This window comes from Suricata suricatta, chromosome 17 (genome assembly GCF_006229205.1).
Source record: "Suricata suricatta isolate VVHF042 chromosome 17, meerkat_22Aug2017_6uvM2_HiC, whole genome shotgun sequence".
Lineage (NCBI taxonomy): Eukaryota > Metazoa > Chordata > Mammalia > Carnivora > Herpestidae > Suricata > Suricata suricatta.
The window spans coordinates 18,905,760-18,925,208 of record NC_043716.1 but is presented as its reverse complement, the minus strand read 5'-3'; the positions used below and the strand labels follow the sequence as shown (position 1 = coordinate 18,925,208).

The 19,449-nt window shown below is 38.8% G+C and overlaps 1 protein-coding gene across 5 annotated transcripts in view; it reads right to left on the bottom strand.

Annotated features, from left to right (window-relative positions):
- The window catches only part of RHOT1 (ras homolog family member T1), a 61,388-nt gene that overhangs the window by 9,532 nt on the left and 32,407 nt on the right, over positions 1-19,449 (bottom strand). The window contains exons 9-21 of one of the 5 annotated variants that reach the window (XR_003904460.1): positions 18,469-18,567; positions 17,838-17,946; positions 16,951-17,071; positions 14,498-14,582; positions 13,991-14,136; positions 12,224-12,324; positions 10,282-10,412; positions 9,494-9,577; positions 7,801-7,920; positions 6,018-6,220; positions 4,830-4,919; positions 3,047-3,169; positions 1,551-1,664 (exon numbers count right to left, since the gene is read on the bottom strand). Coding sequence is in view for 4 of the 5 variants with exons in the window: in XM_029927675.1 (XP_029783535.1) it covers positions 3,047-3,169; positions 4,830-4,919; positions 6,018-6,220; positions 7,801-7,920; positions 9,494-9,577; positions 10,282-10,412; positions 12,224-12,324; positions 13,991-14,136; positions 14,498-14,582; positions 16,951-17,071; positions 17,838-17,946; positions 18,469-18,567 (1,412 nt within the window). In the remaining variant the exon portion in view is untranslated. The remainder of the gene's footprint in view (positions 1-1,550; positions 1,665-3,046; positions 3,170-4,829; positions 4,920-6,017; positions 6,221-7,800; positions 7,921-9,493; positions 9,578-10,281; positions 10,413-12,223; positions 12,325-13,990; positions 14,137-14,497; positions 14,583-16,950; positions 17,072-17,837; positions 17,947-18,468; positions 18,568-19,449) is intronic. The other 4 variants (XM_029927675.1, XM_029927677.1, XM_029927676.1 and 1 more) reach the window with 4 other exon arrangements.

The following is a 19,449-nucleotide window of genomic DNA, read 5'->3' as shown; positions in this document are numbered from 1 at the left end:
CTGATTTCCAGTGTCTCACAGAATCAGAAGACCTGGCACCCCGTGCCTGGACAACCACAAAGAGCCCAGCAGGGTTGTAGCTGCCTCTTTCAGCCAGGGCCTGTCACAGTCCCCCCATTCTTACTTCTTATACTTGGTCACCTTCGTTCACTTACATTACCTGTTCAGACCTGGTAGGCACTTAAGTTTTGGGCCTGCATACTCACCTACCTTATCTACATCCTTTTGTAAACTAAGAGAAACTTCAATACATAAGTCCTAAATGTCCACTGCACTTCCATGAAATTCTGAAACACTACCAGGAATTGGGAAGGAGTTCTCTGAAAGGTACACTGGTTTTCCTCATCTTTTTCATTTTTTCCATTCTTGATTACTCGTTGTCAATTATGTTTCTGACATTACTATGAAGTTACTTCTAGTTTATAAATAGATATGACAAAATGTACTGGTTTCTCTTCAAAGATCATTGTACAGGATAATTTACTATGAACAACCTCATCCATTAATATACACCCAACCTATTTCATTGGGAAGCTGACTACATCAACCTAAGAATAAAATTGTCACTAAAGATGCAGACAATGGATCAATCTGTAATTATGGACACTCAGGTCTTCTAAAATAATAAAAAAAAAAACCCAGATGGTTTGTGATTAGCAATTATTAGGAGACACGGGGAGGGGGGTTCACCAAGAATAAGACACCAAAAAGATGTCATTTCCTATTTCGATAAAATTACTACACTGGTAGATCAGAGGCATGTGGTGGGAATCACATACTGCCTTCAAAAAAGCCCTCCATGAAATCTCTTGTAAGAAAATAAGATAAAATATGGACTGAATAATAAAACATTTTTAATTTACAGAATAGTCTTTCCCCAAGAATTTTAAACCCATGTTTGCTCATGGCAAAGCTCATGGCAAAAGAGCTCTCCAGTGGAACACTTTCGGGCTTTCTGGCTTTGGTGCCCTCTCTCTCTCCAAGCTCTGGGTATTCAACATTATTTTTTATCAGTAACTTGAAAGAGAAGACATAACTACTGAATTTGCAAATAACACAATGCTGAGAGAGAGATATAATGGGACAAATGACAAAAATAATGTTTGAAATGACTGAGCTAGAACAAATGGATCAAAAAGAAGAATATGACATTTAATAGAGATACATACGTATCTGTGTTCAGATTCCAAGAGTCAACTAAAAATGTCAAATACACAATTAGAGAGGAGGGGACACTTCCTTAGTAGTACTTTGTATTTAAGAAATCTGATTTCAATTAACCCCAAGATTAATATGCATCAACAGCAGGATGGAGCTGCTAAGAGAGTTGTTCACGCAGCGGGCAGGTGCTGTCCTACTGTGGGCCGGGGCTGCCCGCTGTCCCGGACGAGCCCCGTCACAGCTGAGGCGCTGCTCTCCACTCTCAGTGGCACCTCTTGTAAGAGGAACTCTGAAAACCTAAAGGGCTTTCAGATGAGAACAACCAGGACTGATGAGGTCACTAACCCATCTAATTTAAGAAAAGGCTGAAAGAAATGGGGATGTTCTACCTGGAGAAGAGAAAATTAGGGGAGACATGATGGCCGTCTTCAAATGTCTGAAGGATTGCTATGTTGAAGAGGGAGTAGAATAGTCGTATGTTGTTCTAAAGGGCAGAACTAAAACTAAAGGAGAGAAAGTTATAGGGAAATCATTTTAGTTAAAAAATAAAATTAAAAAGCAAAGGCAAAAGCAAAAGCAAAAGCCTCTCCAATGAGGAAAGCCAGCAGCACATTAGCAGTACTCTCCACAGGAAGGCTCTCAGGAAGGCATTCTAATGGAGGTCAGGCCAGATGAACTCTGGAGTCTCTTCCAACTCTACCGTCTCTATCACCGGAGCTCCTGAATGTTGTTTGGTTTGAACTAGCCTAGTACTTTCTCAGTCTTCATGAGAGAATCTGTCATTAGTGCGGCAGTCCCTTCAAAGCAGTCACCTGAGAGGGGCTGCATTCTTATTCCAGGGCTGCTTGTGCTCAAACTATCATGGAAACTCTTTTTAGAATGCCTTCAAAATCAGTTTCTGACTCACATAAAATACAGCCTCACTGTTTCATAGCCACATCTACTATTTTCGCTAGTGGACACAAACTATCCTCTTCATTCGGTACCACTGGAGCCTAGCCTTCGTTGAGAGTCCAGCAGTGAACCAGAGAATGGACCCATTTCTAACCAAAATCTGTTTAGCTTCATCATCTGTCTTAATTAAGCCCAGTGCACAATGACAGGTGAATGTCAATTTCAAAACACTCATCTTCAGACACAAAAATTTACAGTAGATCCAAATTAATAGTACATAGGCTTTTAAATGTTCACAAAATGCCAATTTGAACAATGGAAGCATGACCAGAATAAGAATATGCAACCTTCCAAGTTCATTGCTTTGAGGGAATGTCAGTATCCTATATTTTTGTTTTTCTTTCCTTTTTTAAAAGCATGTTACTTTCTAGGCATACTTCATGTTTTGGGCTCAATTATAAAGACCTCAAAAGCTACAGATCCTTTTTTCTTTCCCATAATATTCCTTTGAATCCTTAAAGTCGGCTATTACCCTCATTCCCAGAAGCCATGCTCTTTCAAACAAATACTCCAGGTACTTACAAGAGAGAATATTTTTTTAAACCCAAGATACCATTCTCGTTAGTATGGTTTTAATTAAGTTATATTAGTTGAGCATAACATACATAACACTTGGGATCAATGGGTCTGCTCCTTACCGCAAAAATCCTAATCTAATTCTACAATTCTCAAACCAAAAGATTTTAATCTCCCTACACATATATTATCCTCTAATATGACAAATACTTTAACTTCCTTCATGAAAAAGAAATCCAAGATCTTTTCAGTTCCCTAAAAATGTCACCACAGTGAGAATTATTTTAGTGGACGTTAGTTGGGCATCAGTTGGCTTGTTGTCTTTGTAGTGAGTAGATGTATAATAAATAGTTACCAACTTTTTTTCTTTTGTATTTTAACAGAATGCCTGGTACCAGTAAATAAAGTTAAGAACCTGTTAAGAACTGCAGTGAAGATTTTGTTCTTTACAGATTGCAGCAAGTCTGAGTTGAGGAAGTTCTGACAGATGCAAAACGTACACCTGTTGCAGGTGCACATACAGCGTAACCGGGCATGGCTGCGAAAACACACAGAAGGACAGGAGTTGAGTTCTTACTTACAAATATGGCACAAGTCAGGGTGTGCCAACTTAAAAAAAAAGATTTAGGCATAAGCAACACTAAGGAAAAGGACAGTGTGGGGCATGCTAAAGTTGTGCAGAATTCCACGTTCACCAAAAATATAATAAACAGCAATAGCTCCCTCCTCCCTCCCTAGAGAAAATATAAGGAAAATTAGCTAACGCTTTTGCTTTTTTTGGAGGGGGGATGGAATTATTATTATAAGAGTTTTAGTGGAATAAATATGCACAGCAATAGATGGCACCCTCATGTAAATTAATAAAAAGAAAAACGGAGTAAGCTGTAGCACCCACTGCAAGGACACAGTTTGCCAGCATTTAAATAACCATTCCCTTCTCCTCCTCCTCCTCCCTCAGCATACACACATGCCTGAAAACCAGGAAGGAGAAGAGTGACAAATACACAAACGAGTCAAAAGACGAGTATATTCAACCCTGGGGAGATATGAACAACATCGTCTTTAATTCATCAAGCATCTTGGCTCCCAGAGGAAACCAAAGTGCTTCATAAATTTCCACTTGAACAAAATATAGGGTTGATTTCATCTGCTACTAAAACACAGCAGCTAAGTATGATAATATGAAACTCCGGGTAAGGATGTAAAAATTGACAATGGGTCCAATTGATTTTAGATGTGAAATTTAGGGAGACTTTCGGACTCCTTTCTGGTTGAGTGGAGTTTTACTAGTTGGTACAGGCACATGGGGCAACCTAGTCCACCTTCGTCCTAACCACCAAAGTAGGGGGGGTCTTCAATGACCGCTCAGTGGTCAGAGCCACTCAGACGCACAAAGCCACCATACCACCCTGAAGAGGCACTGGCGCAGAACCTGCTCAGAAGAGTGCCACCTGATGAATCAATGCCATCACTTTCTATAACACCTGAACATTTTTTTTTAAAGGCTTCTCAGTCCAAGGACTGGCCCAATCTGACTTGGCTGAACTTGTGAGATCTGATGAGGCCACATCGCACGGTGGCATGGTTGTGGAGATTAGCAGCATCCCAACAATGCCTAATTCCCAACATGAAGAAAAACAAGAATTAATTTTTTTCAGAAAAAAACTCTTACAGACTCAAGATATTCCTTTTAAAAACCTGACTTGTGATGATGAACATCTCAAAGCTACTAAGTCGCTGCCAGCTGTCATACTGGAATTCGCCTGTTATTTTATAATGACTCTTTAACATACACAGGCTCCACCCACCAAAAAGGAGAGATGCAAAGTATGCTTAGCAACAGGGAGATGCTTCATGAGAGGTAGTTTGGGATTCACCATCTACACAAGTGTCCCTGTATGTACATTTATCATATACACACATACACACGCACACAAATTGCAGGAAAATGTTTTAAAGATGCAGAGCTGAAAACACCATTATGGCTATCTACAAGATTAATATAGTGCATTTACACAGTAAAACAAAACAAAATATAAAAAAACACCACTGTAATATACAGTTAGGCAATAAGCATGACCAAGCAGTGCGTTTCTGGATAATTACTAAATGTTAATTCTGGCAAGAAAGGAGATCTGGTCATCTATAAGAAAATGTCAACAAAATCCCACAGAAGTCATAAAGAAAAAGTAACTTACAAAGCAGTTTTTAGAAAGACCCAGATTTTTCTCAAATTCTCTATTCTATCAGGGTTGTCTCGGGAGAGTCTGTCTCTGTAATGATCCTCTCTGTAGATAACATACACGAGAGTTTTAAAGCAATGGTAAAACATAAATAAGGCTTTGTTTATTTTATAGTAATAGGAATGACTTTTCTTCCAATACAAATAGAATTTTAAGGGTTTGCTGCCTTTTTAAAAACGTTATTAGTTAACAGAATAGCAGTAAAGTTGACTCTGATTTGAAAAATCTGCACAAATTAACACCTTCTGAAAGACTTTAGTTTGTAGCCATGTTTGATTACTCTATTTTATATCCTAGTTTTCCTATTGAGTTTGTAGCCATGTTTGATTATTACTCTATTTTATATCCTAGTTTTCCCAAGAAGAAAAATAATTTAGAGACTAAATTAATAATAAATAGATTAAGCTAAAGTCCTGAGAAACGCACTGCCTGAAAAGCTATCTTGTTACACAACAGAATTATACACACAGTGCTTGAGGAGAACGCCATTAAGAACCATGCACTTCTGAGGCCGTTAGTAAGCTATGGAGATGTCCACAGTTATGTGCTTATGCATACGCATGTATAGATATACAATAAATGTACATAAAATTCATGGCTCATAACACTTAATGAAAAACATTTATAGAGCAGGAATTCCAATTACAACTACTTTTTACAGCACTTAAAAAAGACATTATGTTCTGAACTCAAACATATCTATAATTTAAATATAAATTCATAAAATATTTTAGAATCCTCCACATACTCAAGGTCAATTAAAATATTAAAAATGAACTTTCTGTTCATATGGAAATGTCTTAAAAGCATAAAGCAACATGATGCCAACCCCATTTTATTGCAGTAAGACTTTATTTTTTTAATGCTGGGTTGAGGGCTGGGTCTTATTGTACTCTCCTATTAAGATAGTTACAGCCTGCTCAAAAAATATACAAACACTGTCAGAAGCACTGTTTATGTTATTTTATTATGGCACCCAAACCAAAACTCGCATTACTTAAATTTGTACCTTCTCATTACAAAGTCTCTTTCTGTTGCTGAACAACTTCTGTGCGACAAAAGTTCCGCCCTCGTGGCTACTACTGGCATGCAGTGTTATTATGAACCATGCAACATGAAAACGATGGCAAAGCAGGTACTTACGGGTACATGGCCATTGTTGTCAATTTAACAAAGATGTCTTTACTGGGTGCATCAGCAGTATTGCAAGTGAAGGCTTGCGGTGGAGGCATTTTGTGTTTCCTGCAGAAATCAGCAGGTGAAATACTATAGTCTTGTTTAACTTCATGCAGGTCGGACTTTGCAGCTATGATTAAGCAAGGTATTCTGCTGTCCATGAAGTGTTGCTATGGAATAAAAAATCAAAATCTGATGACAAATTTTAAAAATTACTAAATTTAATTAAATGTGTACTGAAAATTATCTCCAGCTAGGCAAAGAGTAGCCTTAAAGAGAAGGTAACCTAAGAGGCAAGGATTGGCAGTAGTCCAGAGCATTCTCATAGTAAGACCAGGGCCAACCCTCCTGACAATGGCAATAATATAAACTTATAACGATTCTTCAGATTCACTACAATTTCAAAAATATATATATTTTATTACAAAGATACTGTATTTTAAAATGAGAAATCCATCTAGATTCCTCTATCCTAAAGCATACTATTTTCATTTCTTACATTTATGCTTCATGATTTTATTTTTTTTTTCACTATTTTCATTTTTTATATACTGCTAGTCCTTAAGCAAATGCATTTATATACATTTCTATAGCTGCAGTCATGCTGGGCATAGCCATTTAAAAATATAATACTGATGGGTGTCTGGGTGGCTCAGTCAGTAAAGCGTCTGACTTCAGCTCAGGTTATGATCTTGCGGTTTGTGAGTTCGAGCCCCACACTGGGCTCTGTCCTGACAGCTCAGAGGCTGGAGCCTACTTCAGATTCTGTGTCTCCCTCTCTCTCTGCCCCTCTCCAGCTCTCTCTCAAAAATAAAAACATTTTTAAAAAGGCAATTAAAAGTATATATATAATACTGAATCTTCCATGTTTTTAGAATTCAAATCATTATTTTCAATAACTGCTTAATATTCTGCTGTACTATTTTCTCTTAATTTGGTAAACCTTTTATTATTAGACACCTGTATTATTTCTAGTTTTTTATTTATTTATCCTTGAGAGAGAGACAGAGATAGAGGGCAAGCAGGGAAGGAACAGAGAGAGAGGGAGACACAGAATTCAAAGCAGGCTCCAGGTTCTAAGCTGTCAGCACAGAGCCTGACATGGGACTCAGACTCATGAAACATGAGATCATGACGTGAGCCGAAATCAGATGCTTAACCAACTGAGCTATCCAGGCGCCCCTCTAGTTTTCTTTTCTTTATTAAAAACAATGCTGGAATAAACTCCTTTATACGTATATTTTTTACTCCTATTGCATGTTGGTGAGAATCTCAAAGTGACTGAGGACTTTTCAAGCCTTTGGTTATTCCCTTTGCTCTATGATTACCACTGATATAACTGGCAATAATATATAACCTATGTGCATGCCTTTTGAAGATTTTATTTTTAAGTAATCTCTACACTCAAGGTGGGGCTCAAACTCACAACTCGAGATCAAGAGTTGCGTGCTCCACTGACGTAACCAGCCAGGCACCTCACCCCTCCATGTGTATTCCTAATACTCAAGAAGAGCTTCCATTAATGTTCTTAATAGGAATGCCCATCAGAGTCACATGTGGAAAAAATGTTTTTAAAATACAGATGTCTTGAACTCGACCACCTCAAAATGAGACTAGAACCTGTGGGGATAGGACACAAATATTTTTAAAAGCTCCACAAGTGATTTTCTTGCATCTCTCTGGTTAGAAAACATCACATTACAATTCCATATAAAGTTAAACTAAGTTATAGACCAAAAGAACAACAAACCTTAAAAATCCTAGCACAGTATTCAAAGGATTTGGGGTTACTGACGTCATATACCAGGCAAACAACATCACAAATGATCTCAGCCTCAGTTAGAAATTCCGATTCTGAGATATCATGCAACTTGTAAAAAGAGAAAGATAATAAGAAACATTAATATCATAAAATTGATGCTTACTTAAAGTCATGATGTGTTATTACAGCTTGACTTCCAAATAAGAAAGTACTAGTTAAGCATAACTTTTCAGGCTATTTTTAGAGGTGGAAAGTGTAGATAAATAAGCAGCTTCTGATTTTGTGGAATGAAAATGGTAATTAAGGTTTTACAGAAGAGAACATTTAGTTAGTGACCAATGTGTGTCAGGCAGGCCCTTTACATACATTCTCTATGCAGAGCAGACAAGCCACAGAGAGTGAGTGACTGACTACGATGACACAGCTAGCAAGTCGTCAGACCAAAATCTCAGCTCAGATGGGATTCAAGTCTCTTCTCTTTCTAACAGACCACAGATCACCTTTTTCTCCTCACCAATTTAAAAAAAAAAAAAAAAGCAAAACCAAAAACAGAGCAAAAGACTCTTTACACTAAGGTCATTTTGTTTGACTTCACTGCCTACTCTCTTTCAATGTTTATTATAAAAGCTCTTAAAGGAATATCCCACCTATAACATGGCAATGATCCAACAGGAGTAAAATTCAGTACTACTGAGTTACACAAGCCAGTGCACCTTTGCTGAGAGGAAAGGGGAGGTACAGGGTCAGAAGTGACTCAATATATTCCAAATAAAACACTACTACAGCATGGATATTCAGAGACATGAAAGATGCCAATTTGCAAAGAACAGTAAAAGAATAAAAATAGGAAAGTTAACACTCATCTACATTCATGGTACCCAATAAGTAGAACTAAACTTATAGGAGAAGAACAGGAGATAAACAACGGTTTAATAAGAAACTGACAAAGAACTGTTATCATACAGAGGAAAAACTGTATAAACTTCAATGTGACCATCTGTCTGGCAGAATACACAATTTCTAAAAAGAAAAAGAAAGAAAATGAACTTTTTCTGGTATCTGTTATTTGTGAGGAGCTCCTCAGATTAGCTAAATTAGTAAGAAACTCAGGCTTGGAGAGAATAAGCCACTTGCCCGAGGTCACCTAATCAATGGTGGACCAGGGCTCAAACCACAATGTGACTGGACCAAGAACATATAATCTTTTACTATGTATTTCATAGTATCTTTTCAGTCATATACTTCTTTTATCCGTTTTGTTTTTTTTTTTTTTTTAGGCTAACACATTTGTAACCATACTCCTCTCTGCTAAATAGATAAAACTTGATTCAGAGTATAAACAAACTACCAAAAGCACCTGTGGCCAGTTTTCATACTAATTTCTAGTCAACAGTAGAGGAAAAACATTTTCTTAAATAAAAGTGGAAGAAAGAGGAAAGAAATTATTTTTTGTCATTGGTTTTACTTTCTATTGTGTATAACACACAATTTAGCACACAAATAGGTTGATTTTTACTTAGATCTACACCCATGTAATCACCACACACATTTATTCCAATAAATAAACCAAGTGAAAGAAAAAAAATCATGAAAGTTCTACTTACAGCCATTCAATTCAATTATGTTTTCTATACCTAATAATCAGTGATCAGAAATCAGAAAATGCCAGAGAATTTCTTACCAACAAGTATTTCTCTTGTCCGTAGACATAAACAGTGTTAATCGCATAGTAGGATTTATGATCATCACGGATTTTCTTCTGTCTCTGAAAACAACCAGAAATCTCAATATTTACAGTAAGCAATTACAGTACCTAGTTTTCAACAACACACTCGGCATGGACCTGTGGGTGTGTTACAAATAAAAGGGCTTTCCTCCCTTTGCTATGTATTACTTATCCATGCAGAAGGGACGTTGATTCTACGTTTCTTAGGTCTTAGGTCTTAAGGTCTTAGTTCTTAGTTCAAAAGCTATATTTGTTCTGCATAAAGTAAAAGCAGTAGCTGAAGGGGAAGTAAACTACACCACTGCAAAGCACTGCACAGCCTCCTGCTAGCAATTCTGACACTCTAATTTGGTCCGACAAGACTCGTGTGGAAATACATCCATCTCTGTATCAGGGCAGGAGCCAGGATGAGATACAGTATTGAACTTGATGTATTTACAGTCCATTCACTTCAGGCCAAGCAGGGTTAGGTGCTGTCACAGATGTACTCTATTCATTTAACTCCCCACCTAAACTCCGCTTGGGGAAAAAAAAAAAAAAAGACAAACGATAGCTAACAGCAATGAAACAAAGATAAAGCCAGTCCAACAGGATCTCTGTTACCCTAGATTGTACTTTACTAACACATACAAGTTACTGATCTGTCGCAATCATCTAAAAAAGTTAATGGCCACGAAAAAATTATGTAAACATGTGAGTATAAAAATTTGAGGGACAAAGCTCTATTTTCTGAGAACTCTCACCATTAAGTTTCTTCCAAGAAGAGCCTGAAGAACTCCACTTTTCCCACAGTTTTTCATCCCAATTACATTACATCTGAACACATTTCTTTGAGTCTGTTTTTTCTGAAGGTCTATCTTTTTATCTCTTGTTACTAAAAAGAAAAAAAACCTAATTATGTACCACTCAAGACCCACTGAGCTCCATTTCACATTCTGCAAAATAGGGTACTGCTATTTATCATTTTGATGAAGTGTATGCTTACTAAACACACTGTACGACACTCAAGCTGTGTGGGAAATAAAGCACTAAATATAATACAGAAGAGCTTCACGTAGTGGAAAAGATGCATTTCTGAAAGTTGGCTCCAAAGTGAACCTCGGGTAACCAAATGATATTTATTTCATCATAAAATAAGTATTACATTTTCATAAGAAAAATGATATCCAAAACACAAATGAAAATTACAATGATTATAGCCAACATGACATCCCATCTACTCTGTTCTGTGATAAATGACTGCCATAACAAATTACAAATTAAGAGACGCTTTCTGCCATCTGCACTCTTCTGAATCTATAAACAGGAAAGGAGTATGCACCCAGGGCTTCCCTGGCCTTTCAAACGTGAATGTGTAAAAGACGCAGGCCAGAAAGCAGCGCCCCAGTGGCAGAGCAAGGGCGCATCTCCTCCAGAGGTAAAAAGGCTTCCTTAAGCTGTACTCGAAAGTTCCACTCTAACAAAGCTCCCCAGATGCACTATTCAGAGTAGCTCCACGTGGAAAATGATAACACACACATACACACCAATCACGGGCTAGGTAAGTGAGTTATACAACATCCATATTATGACATGTTATTTAACATTAAAGATATATGGAAGTATACTTATTCATACAGAAACATGTCCCCAATATTTTGTTGAGTGAAAGAACGTCATGCTAGCTAGCAATTAGTTCCTTGCTCTTTGGTGCTGAATTAAATACAGTATTTAACTGCTTAACTTTTTTTTGTTTAAGTTTTTTGGAGAGAGAGAGACAGAGAGAGGGAGAGAGAGAGAGAACACAAGTGGGGGAGGGACAGACAGTAAGGGGAGAGAGAGAATCCCAAGCAGGCTTGGTACTGTCAGTGCAGAGCCCAGTGTTGGGCCAGAACTCACGAGCTGTGAGATTACGACACGAGCCAAAGTCAAGAGTCTGACACTTAATGGCTAAGCCAGTCAGGCACCTGGCTAACTAAAGGGTACCTGCTCTGTAGATTTACGGTTGGTTGCCTTCTTGTGCTGGGACTTCCTCCTACAAGACATGGCATTTTCCACCACCGATTAGGATATAAGAAAATCTTGAGGGGTGAACTGGCTGCGTGGAGCCTGCCTGGGATTCTCTCTCCCCCCTTCTCTCCCTGTCCCTCTCTCAAAATATCTAAACTTTAAAAAAAAAGCCTTGAAACACTCAGTCCCCTAATTGGTGATATCTATAGCTATGGTACTGTTTAAGTGGAGCACACTGCTTAGCAAGAATTACAAAGTCCGTGGAAGATTTACTGACGTAGGAAATGGTTACAAAACCAAGAGACACACGATTAGTTCAATATCAGGATTATGTGTTAATAGGTGTTACTTTTAATGTCTAAAAAAAAATCAAAACACCAGATCAACCGGCACATTACAACACATTTAATGTCCACAGCCCTGCCTGATTTTTACCAGTGGAGTATCCTCCTTGATTTTTACCGGTGGAGTATCCTCAGGGGTAAACCAGAAGTAAAACCTCTACTCTTTCTTTTTTGACAAACAATAAAATCTAGACTCTCAACTCAAAAGAAATTACCAAATGGCAGGGAGAACAAACAGAGCGTAGATGTGGAAGACTGACGAAGATGAGTTTTTTTTTCACTCTTTTTACACATGAAACCAGAATATAAATGATGTTTCCAAGCATGAAGCAAGTAGTATTCAACTACATACCTGTAATGGCTGAAGCTTGAGACTCCTGTTCGGTCAGTATCGAATAGCCCAGATAGCCCAAATACTCCAGGCAGCGCTGCACGTCTAAATAAGTCGTGAGCCTAGGAAAGGGAAGAGGTTTAAATCAGGAAGTCCCTAAAGGGACACTTACAGAAAAGAAAAATCCCAACAGTTTACATAATCTCACCACCAGACCCAGATAATTTTTGTCAGACTCCTTTAATTTCCCACGTGCCCCACCACGGGTGTCCTTATGCCGCCATTCTCCAGGCAGAGAAGAGAAGGAGGGAACGCAAGGTTGGTGGGGGGGGGGGGAGTGGGACTCCTCTGTCTACACACAGATGAGCGGTGACACACTGGCAGGATCTAGGGCAAGGATATTTTACATTATCTGCTTCCCAAGTTACACAGCGTACTGCAAATACTGGCTGGTTGAGGACTTGATAATTAAATCGGAAGCGGTTTGCAAAAGGTGCGAAAATAACTGAACGGCACTTGATATTAGTTAGCCCCTCTTGTGATGTGAAAAAAGAACAGGTCCTGGGGTTGAGAAAGCAGTCTCACCAAGGTTAAAGTAATAACGCCATCATGGGCCAGAGGATGTCCTTGATACCCTACATGTAATGTCAACTATGCTATCAACAGATTGTAGACAAACCCTCACTCAAAAGTGCACTAAAAACAACACAGGGGCATCTGAGTGACTCAGTTGGTTGAGTGTCCAGCTCTGGAGTTCAGCTCATGTCATAATCTCATGGCTCGTGGGATGGAGCCCTGAGTTGGGCTCTGCACTGATAGCACAGAGTCTGCTTGGGATTCTCTCTCTCCCTCTCTCCCTGCCCCTCCCCCACTTGCACGCACATGGGCACTCTGTCATGATAAACATTTAAAAAAAAATAAAAATTGGGGCACCTGGGTGGCTTAGTCAGTTGAGCGTCCAACTTCGGCTCAGGTCATGATCTCACAGTCCGTGGGTTCAAGCCTCGCATTGGGCTCTGTGCTAGCAGCTCAAGAGCCTGGAGCCTGTTTCTGATTCTATGTGTCCCTCTCTCTCTGCCCCTCCCCTGCTCATGATCTGTCTCTCTCTGTCCCCCCAAAATAAATAAATGTTTTAAAAAATTTTTTAATAAAATAATAAAAATTAAAACAAACAACCAAAAAACCCTCAAAATAAGTCTTCACTGTCAAGTAAAACATGCTCTCCCCGTATTCTGGAAGTGTAAGAGTTGAATAATAGCAATGAGATTTCCAGTTCCCTTAATCAAAAAAGTATGAAAATCTAGTTCAGTTTTTTTTTTTTTTTTCAAAATTTTTATTTATTTTTGATACAGAGAGAGACAGAGCATGAGAGGGGGAGGGGCAGAGAGAGAAGGAGACACAGAACCGGAAGCAGGCTCCAGGCTCTGAGCTAGCTGCCAGCACAGAGCCTGACATGGGGCTCGAACCCATGAACGTGAGATCTGACCTGAGCTGAAGTCAGAGGCTTAACCGACTGAGCCACCCAGGCGCCCCTAGTTCAGTTTTGATGTAAGACTTACTACTGTTTCCCTGTACATCATCCAAAAGCAAACACATCCCTTCCTGGTAAATTGACAGAACATCTAAAGATCATCTTAGACACTGCATCAGCACTATGAATCCTGCTTACAGACAGCTGTGATTGAAGCAGTTTGTAGGACCTGACAAATGTACAAAATGATGAATGTGATGTGTCATCATTTTACATGAGCCGTGACTCTAGAGGAAATGAGTGAGCTCGGTACTCACGTCCACTGGGAAAGAAATCCCTGGTAGGTTATCCAGCCTCTTTCATTTGTACAAACTGTGTTATTCACATCTGGTCCCCACGGTATGTAAGGAAAAACTTTAAACAAATCTTTAAGCTCATCAGGTGACAAAGCACAGTCTCTATCCTGAAGATACATAAGGAAGTATACAAAATGTTTAGACACGGAAGAGAGTAAGTAGTTCCCAACACAAGAGCCCCCAGCCTAGTCCAGCTGTGCTTTGAAATACAAATGAAATTTTACATTTTATCAAGAAAATTCCTCTTGTGTACATAAGAAAACCTATACAAGTCTACCAGAAACCAGAGTTTTTCATCTTGAGAAAATAATAAAAGTAAATAAATAAAAGTATTTTTACTAGTCTAACTTAAGTTTGAGCAACTCTTGGCAATGTGATATGAGCATTCCACAGCGAAGGGGACAGAGTTAAATCATTTACAGAAAAATATTTTATTACAAATCATGGAAAACTGCACTAAAAGCTTACCAAATCATGCTTGTCAAAGGTGCTTTGGAGAAACAAATATGCGTGATGATTTAATTCAGTAGTACAATCAGGAGGTATTTTTAGCCTGTTGATTAAAAGAAATTTAAGAGTAAAATAGGTTAACCAAATATTACAATTTAACTTAAGAAATGAATATAAAACTGCAACAAGTCTTCTTATATAATATCTTTGCTGAAGCCATTTAGACTCTTCCAGGTCAGTCAGCGGACTGGGATGGTGACCCTCAGAAGAGCCACAATCATGCTCGCTCTGAGCTGACGTACAAAGTTTTCTTAAATTTCTGAAGGGCAGGTTGATATAAAAATTTTACAAGTAACACTAATTATACTGTAATGGGTTTGTTCTTCTGATAAACAAATTTTAAGTCATAAACTGTGGCTTATGTCAACACTGTAAATGAGTTAAAAATGATGTGAGGAGGTAATTATTTCTGCCTGATTTGACCTTTTAACCCATCCGAAGTTTGGTTCAAGCAAATGCACCGAGCTAGGTACTAGGGACGCAGAAACACGACAGGCTCCCTACCGCTAGGGACCCCTTTCCAGTGCAAGACAGACCACAGACAACCTCACTCTTAAAACAGAACGAGGCAAGTGGTGGATATGGGTAAGCCAAGGATGCCAAGGGAGCCCACACAAGAGGGGACATCTTTGCCCTGGGGGTGGAAAGGTGACAGCTGTGCGGAAGGCATCATCACCTGCATGGAGAGTTGAAGGATAAGAGGCAGTAAGTAGGCTAGGGAAGAGAGAAGGAGAAGTTGAGAATACCTGGGCAAAAGCCTGGAGCAGGAAACAACGGATGATTGGGGAACTATAAATAGTTTAGTATTTACTTCTAGAATGAAGGCAGGGAGTGAGGAGGAGCACGGCAGATCATGAACGACCTTGTAGAACATGGTAAGAAGCTTGAGCTTTATCCTAGCTCAAAGAGAAGTGACACGGGCAAATTTGTATTTACATATATTAATCTAGCAGCAATATGAAGGACAGAAGGAGACAGTTTAGTAAGAAGGCAAAAAAGATTCAAGTGGTGGCTTTATGGGGCTATTCTATAGAAAACGAAAGGCAGAGAGCCTAAATAAATTGAGAAGATATTAGTGTGAGCACAAAGCCATTAGCAATGGAGTTTTCTTATTGTCATGCTTAAGAAAGTAATAAGCAATCTCCTGTAGAATTTACCTACCCATGTCAATGATAACACTTGATGAAAGGTCCTGAGACAAATTTGTTCATTCAATACATTTTTATCGGAAAATCTGAGAAATTACTTAAGCCAAGATTTACTAACTTTGACGAGACGTTCCAACTTAGACCTAATGGCCAGGAATCCAGCTTGAAAGAACTTTGCTTTCTTGATGAAATAAAAAAACAAGAATCTTTCTGAAACCTTACAAAGAACGCAAGGGATGCTATGCTAAAATAAAAATGGACAATATAACGACAATGTGCCAGAGGAAAAAAAAAAAAGGGGGGGGGCCAAAGATCCAAAAGGCTAGATCTTGGGACATCACTTCCCTGAAAAGCCTACCTCCCTAGGGCACAGGCCGCCAACAGTTAAGGCAGTCTCCTGTTTTAGATGACACTGGTCCGTTTTTGTTTTTGTTCTAAGTTTATTTATTTTTGAGACAGAGAAAGCATGAGTAGGGGAGGGGCAGACAGAGAGGGAGGGAGAGAGAATCTGAAGCAGCCTCTGCACTGTCAGCACAAAGCCTGATGTGGGGCTCGAACCCACAAAACCGTGAGATTATGACCTGAGCCAAAACACAGAGTCGGATGCTTAACCAACTGAGCCACACAGGCGCCCCAACACTGGTCCATTTTTTAACAGACGCAACTTAAACATAGCATTATCTAGAGAAAAAGAACCACAAATAGACTGGCTATTTAAGAAAAATGATTTTTTCACCCTGAGCTAAGAAAAGGCCCTAAAACTTAGAAGAAGGACTAATGAAAAGAAGGGAACCAATATACTCTGACCTCTTGACTCCAAATACAAGTTTGTCCAGCACCTGTGATCTCGTTCCTCAGTAAGATGAATTAAAAAGAAGATACTTATGTTCTCCGTGAGAAGAAGAGGAGATGTTTATGCCATGCTATAAATCAGGGGTTTTCAACTGGGAGTGATTTCGCTCCTGAAGGAACATTTGGTAATTTCTAGAGACAAGAGACATGTTCAGGTGTCACAGCTGGGGGAGGAGGTGTTACTGGCAACCACGGATGTGCTAAACATCCTGTAAAGCACAGGGCAGACCCTGTAACAAAGAACTGTCTGGTCCAACATGTCAATGGTGCCAACGTTGACAAACCCTGCTATAAACCTCTCCATAAATCTAAATTAGTCCTGAGTAGCTCCAAGCCTACCTAAATTGTGCACTAAATAAAACTTAGAAATACTTGGCAAGCAAAATTAATTAGAAGACCAAAGGTACCTACAAGGGGAATAAATATTCGGGTGTCAAATCCAGATCATCATCATAACCAAATCGTCGAAGCACAGTCCAAGTCGTTTCATGTCTCCCTCTCTGGATAAAAAGTGTGTGTAAAAACAGAAAACCTGAAATAAAATAAATTAGTAAGTACAGCTATGTGAACAAGGGTATAAAGTTACATGGGAGAAAAGCACGTAACTCATAATGGCAAGAGTTGGCTTCACGAACACATGCATAGAGCTCTGCATATGGAAGGTCAAATCGAAACGACGCTCACAAGTCTCCCATGAAACAGAGCTGATTTCAGAATCACTTCACGTAGACACTCAGGTCAATGAGATGCCAAAGGATAAAAAGGCCAAAAATGAATCCCAAGGAATACACCGACATTCACAAAGTTATATGATAAAAATAAATGGAAGTCATTTTATTGATCTTTGAACTTATTTCTGTAATGGAAAACTGTGCTTTTCAATTTCATTTCTTATTTCACTGAGGCTCTAGAAAACATTCCACAAGGAAAATTTTCTACTTGGTCAATATGTCTGGTAAACAAAATGTCTTCCCTAAAAATAATTTCCATCTAAAAGATGCCTTTAAGTAGTAAGAATTTTAAGATAAATTTGTTTGTCCCAAAAATCTGTGTCCCTCAGATGGACCTGTGCATTCCTAAGAACCGAGCAATTCCCCCACCCTCATTTACGCTGTCAGTAAGGATGACTATCTCCACCGAAGGCCTGTCTCTTCTAACTCTGAGGATCCAAGGTAGAGTTTGGACATATCAGTAAATACTAGTATTTCCTTAAAGTATATATAATACTATAAAGACCTTCTTCACCAACTGTCAAAGTCTGAAGAGTTTAAAAGGGGGAAAAAACACCGTTCACCCACCTTTCAGGGTCAATCCACTATCAGCCACGCCATCACTGATATGTTTTCGGACTACATTTTTGACATCTTCCAGAGCTTGGGGAGCTAATGGAGTGTTGAAACAAATTCTCTAGCAAAAAATGTAAAAATAAATTTAAAAACAAAATAGCATTAAAACCACAAATCATATAAAATATTAATCTACAAAACAACATTAAATCAGTTGTAACCAAAAGAAACAAATTCTAAATTAGAATAATCTCCACTTCACCTTATTTACTTAAAAGATATCATACACAGAAGGAGAGAAACTTTCCCTACTCTCTCCATTGCATTTCTAATACCGAGTTCTTTGTGTACCCATGTTATACAAAACTAAGGAAGAGAGAATAGTTCAGAGTTCAAACTTCATATCATCTTTAATACACCCATTGTATATCATGAAATGACACTGTCAAGGAGTCCTCTCAGTTCCTAGGTAGAGGAGAGCAGTATACCTCAGGTGAAGACTGAAATAGCTTGATGTGAAAGAGTTTTACGTGAAAGAGACATGTTTATCAACATAACATTACTGAAGCCAGTAAGTTTTTTATAGCTTTTCTCAGCAGCCCCCCGCCCCCAACATATAGAAATGCCTGAAGAACAGGGCTACCTGAAAGAAGTTGAGTTCAGCATCGTTGAGAGTGCCATCATTATCTTGATCAGATATTTTAAATATGCGGGTGAGGGCTTTTATACAGGCTGGTTTCATCTAAACATCATTGAGAAAAGAAACAATTATGTTAATTGAAATAGTTGGGATCTCAGGGACACAGTGTTTGACTCCTCATTTCGGCTCAGGTCATGATCTCACGCTTCGTGGGTTCAAGCCCTACATGAGGCTCCACGCTGACAGCACAGAGCCTGCTTGAGATTCTCTCTCTCTCTCTCTCTCTCTCTCTCTTTCTCACTCTCTCTCTCTCTCACTCTCTCTCTCTCTTTCTCTCTCTCTCTCTCCCTGCCTCACTCTCAAAATAAACAAAATATTTGGGAGCGTCTGGGTGGTTTAGTCAGTTAGGCGTCTGACTTCAGCTCAGGTCAAGATCTCACAGTTTGTGAGTTCAAGCCCCACATCCGGCTCTCTGCTGTCAGCACAGAGACTGCTTTGGATCCTCTGTCCCCCTCTTCCCTGTCCCCCTAGTTCTCTCTCTCTCCCTTTCTCAAAATAAATAAATAGTTAAAAATATTAACTAAAAAAATAGTTGGAATTTCAAAATATGAGTTTCATAAGCAATGTAAAGAATAATTCTGATTGTTCTCACTATCAAACATACAGCATCAAATACAACATGAAAAATGAACTAAAGCAAAGCCATTAACTTTTATGCTCAAAGCCTTTTTAAGTAAATGAGGCACTATTTACTTGGACCAATACACAGAATGGTCAAATTCTGCCCGTCATGACCACAAATTCTCTAAGGATAAGCAAAAAAGAAGTTCATCTTTAGAGATTTTTCTAGTCACATAGAAAAGAAATATTTATTTATGCCCTCCTTTGTTTCATAAAGACTTTGAACGGAATGGGATGCCTGGGTGGCTCAGTCAGATAAGCATTGGTCATCATTTGGTTTCTGTTCAGGTCATGATCTCGCAG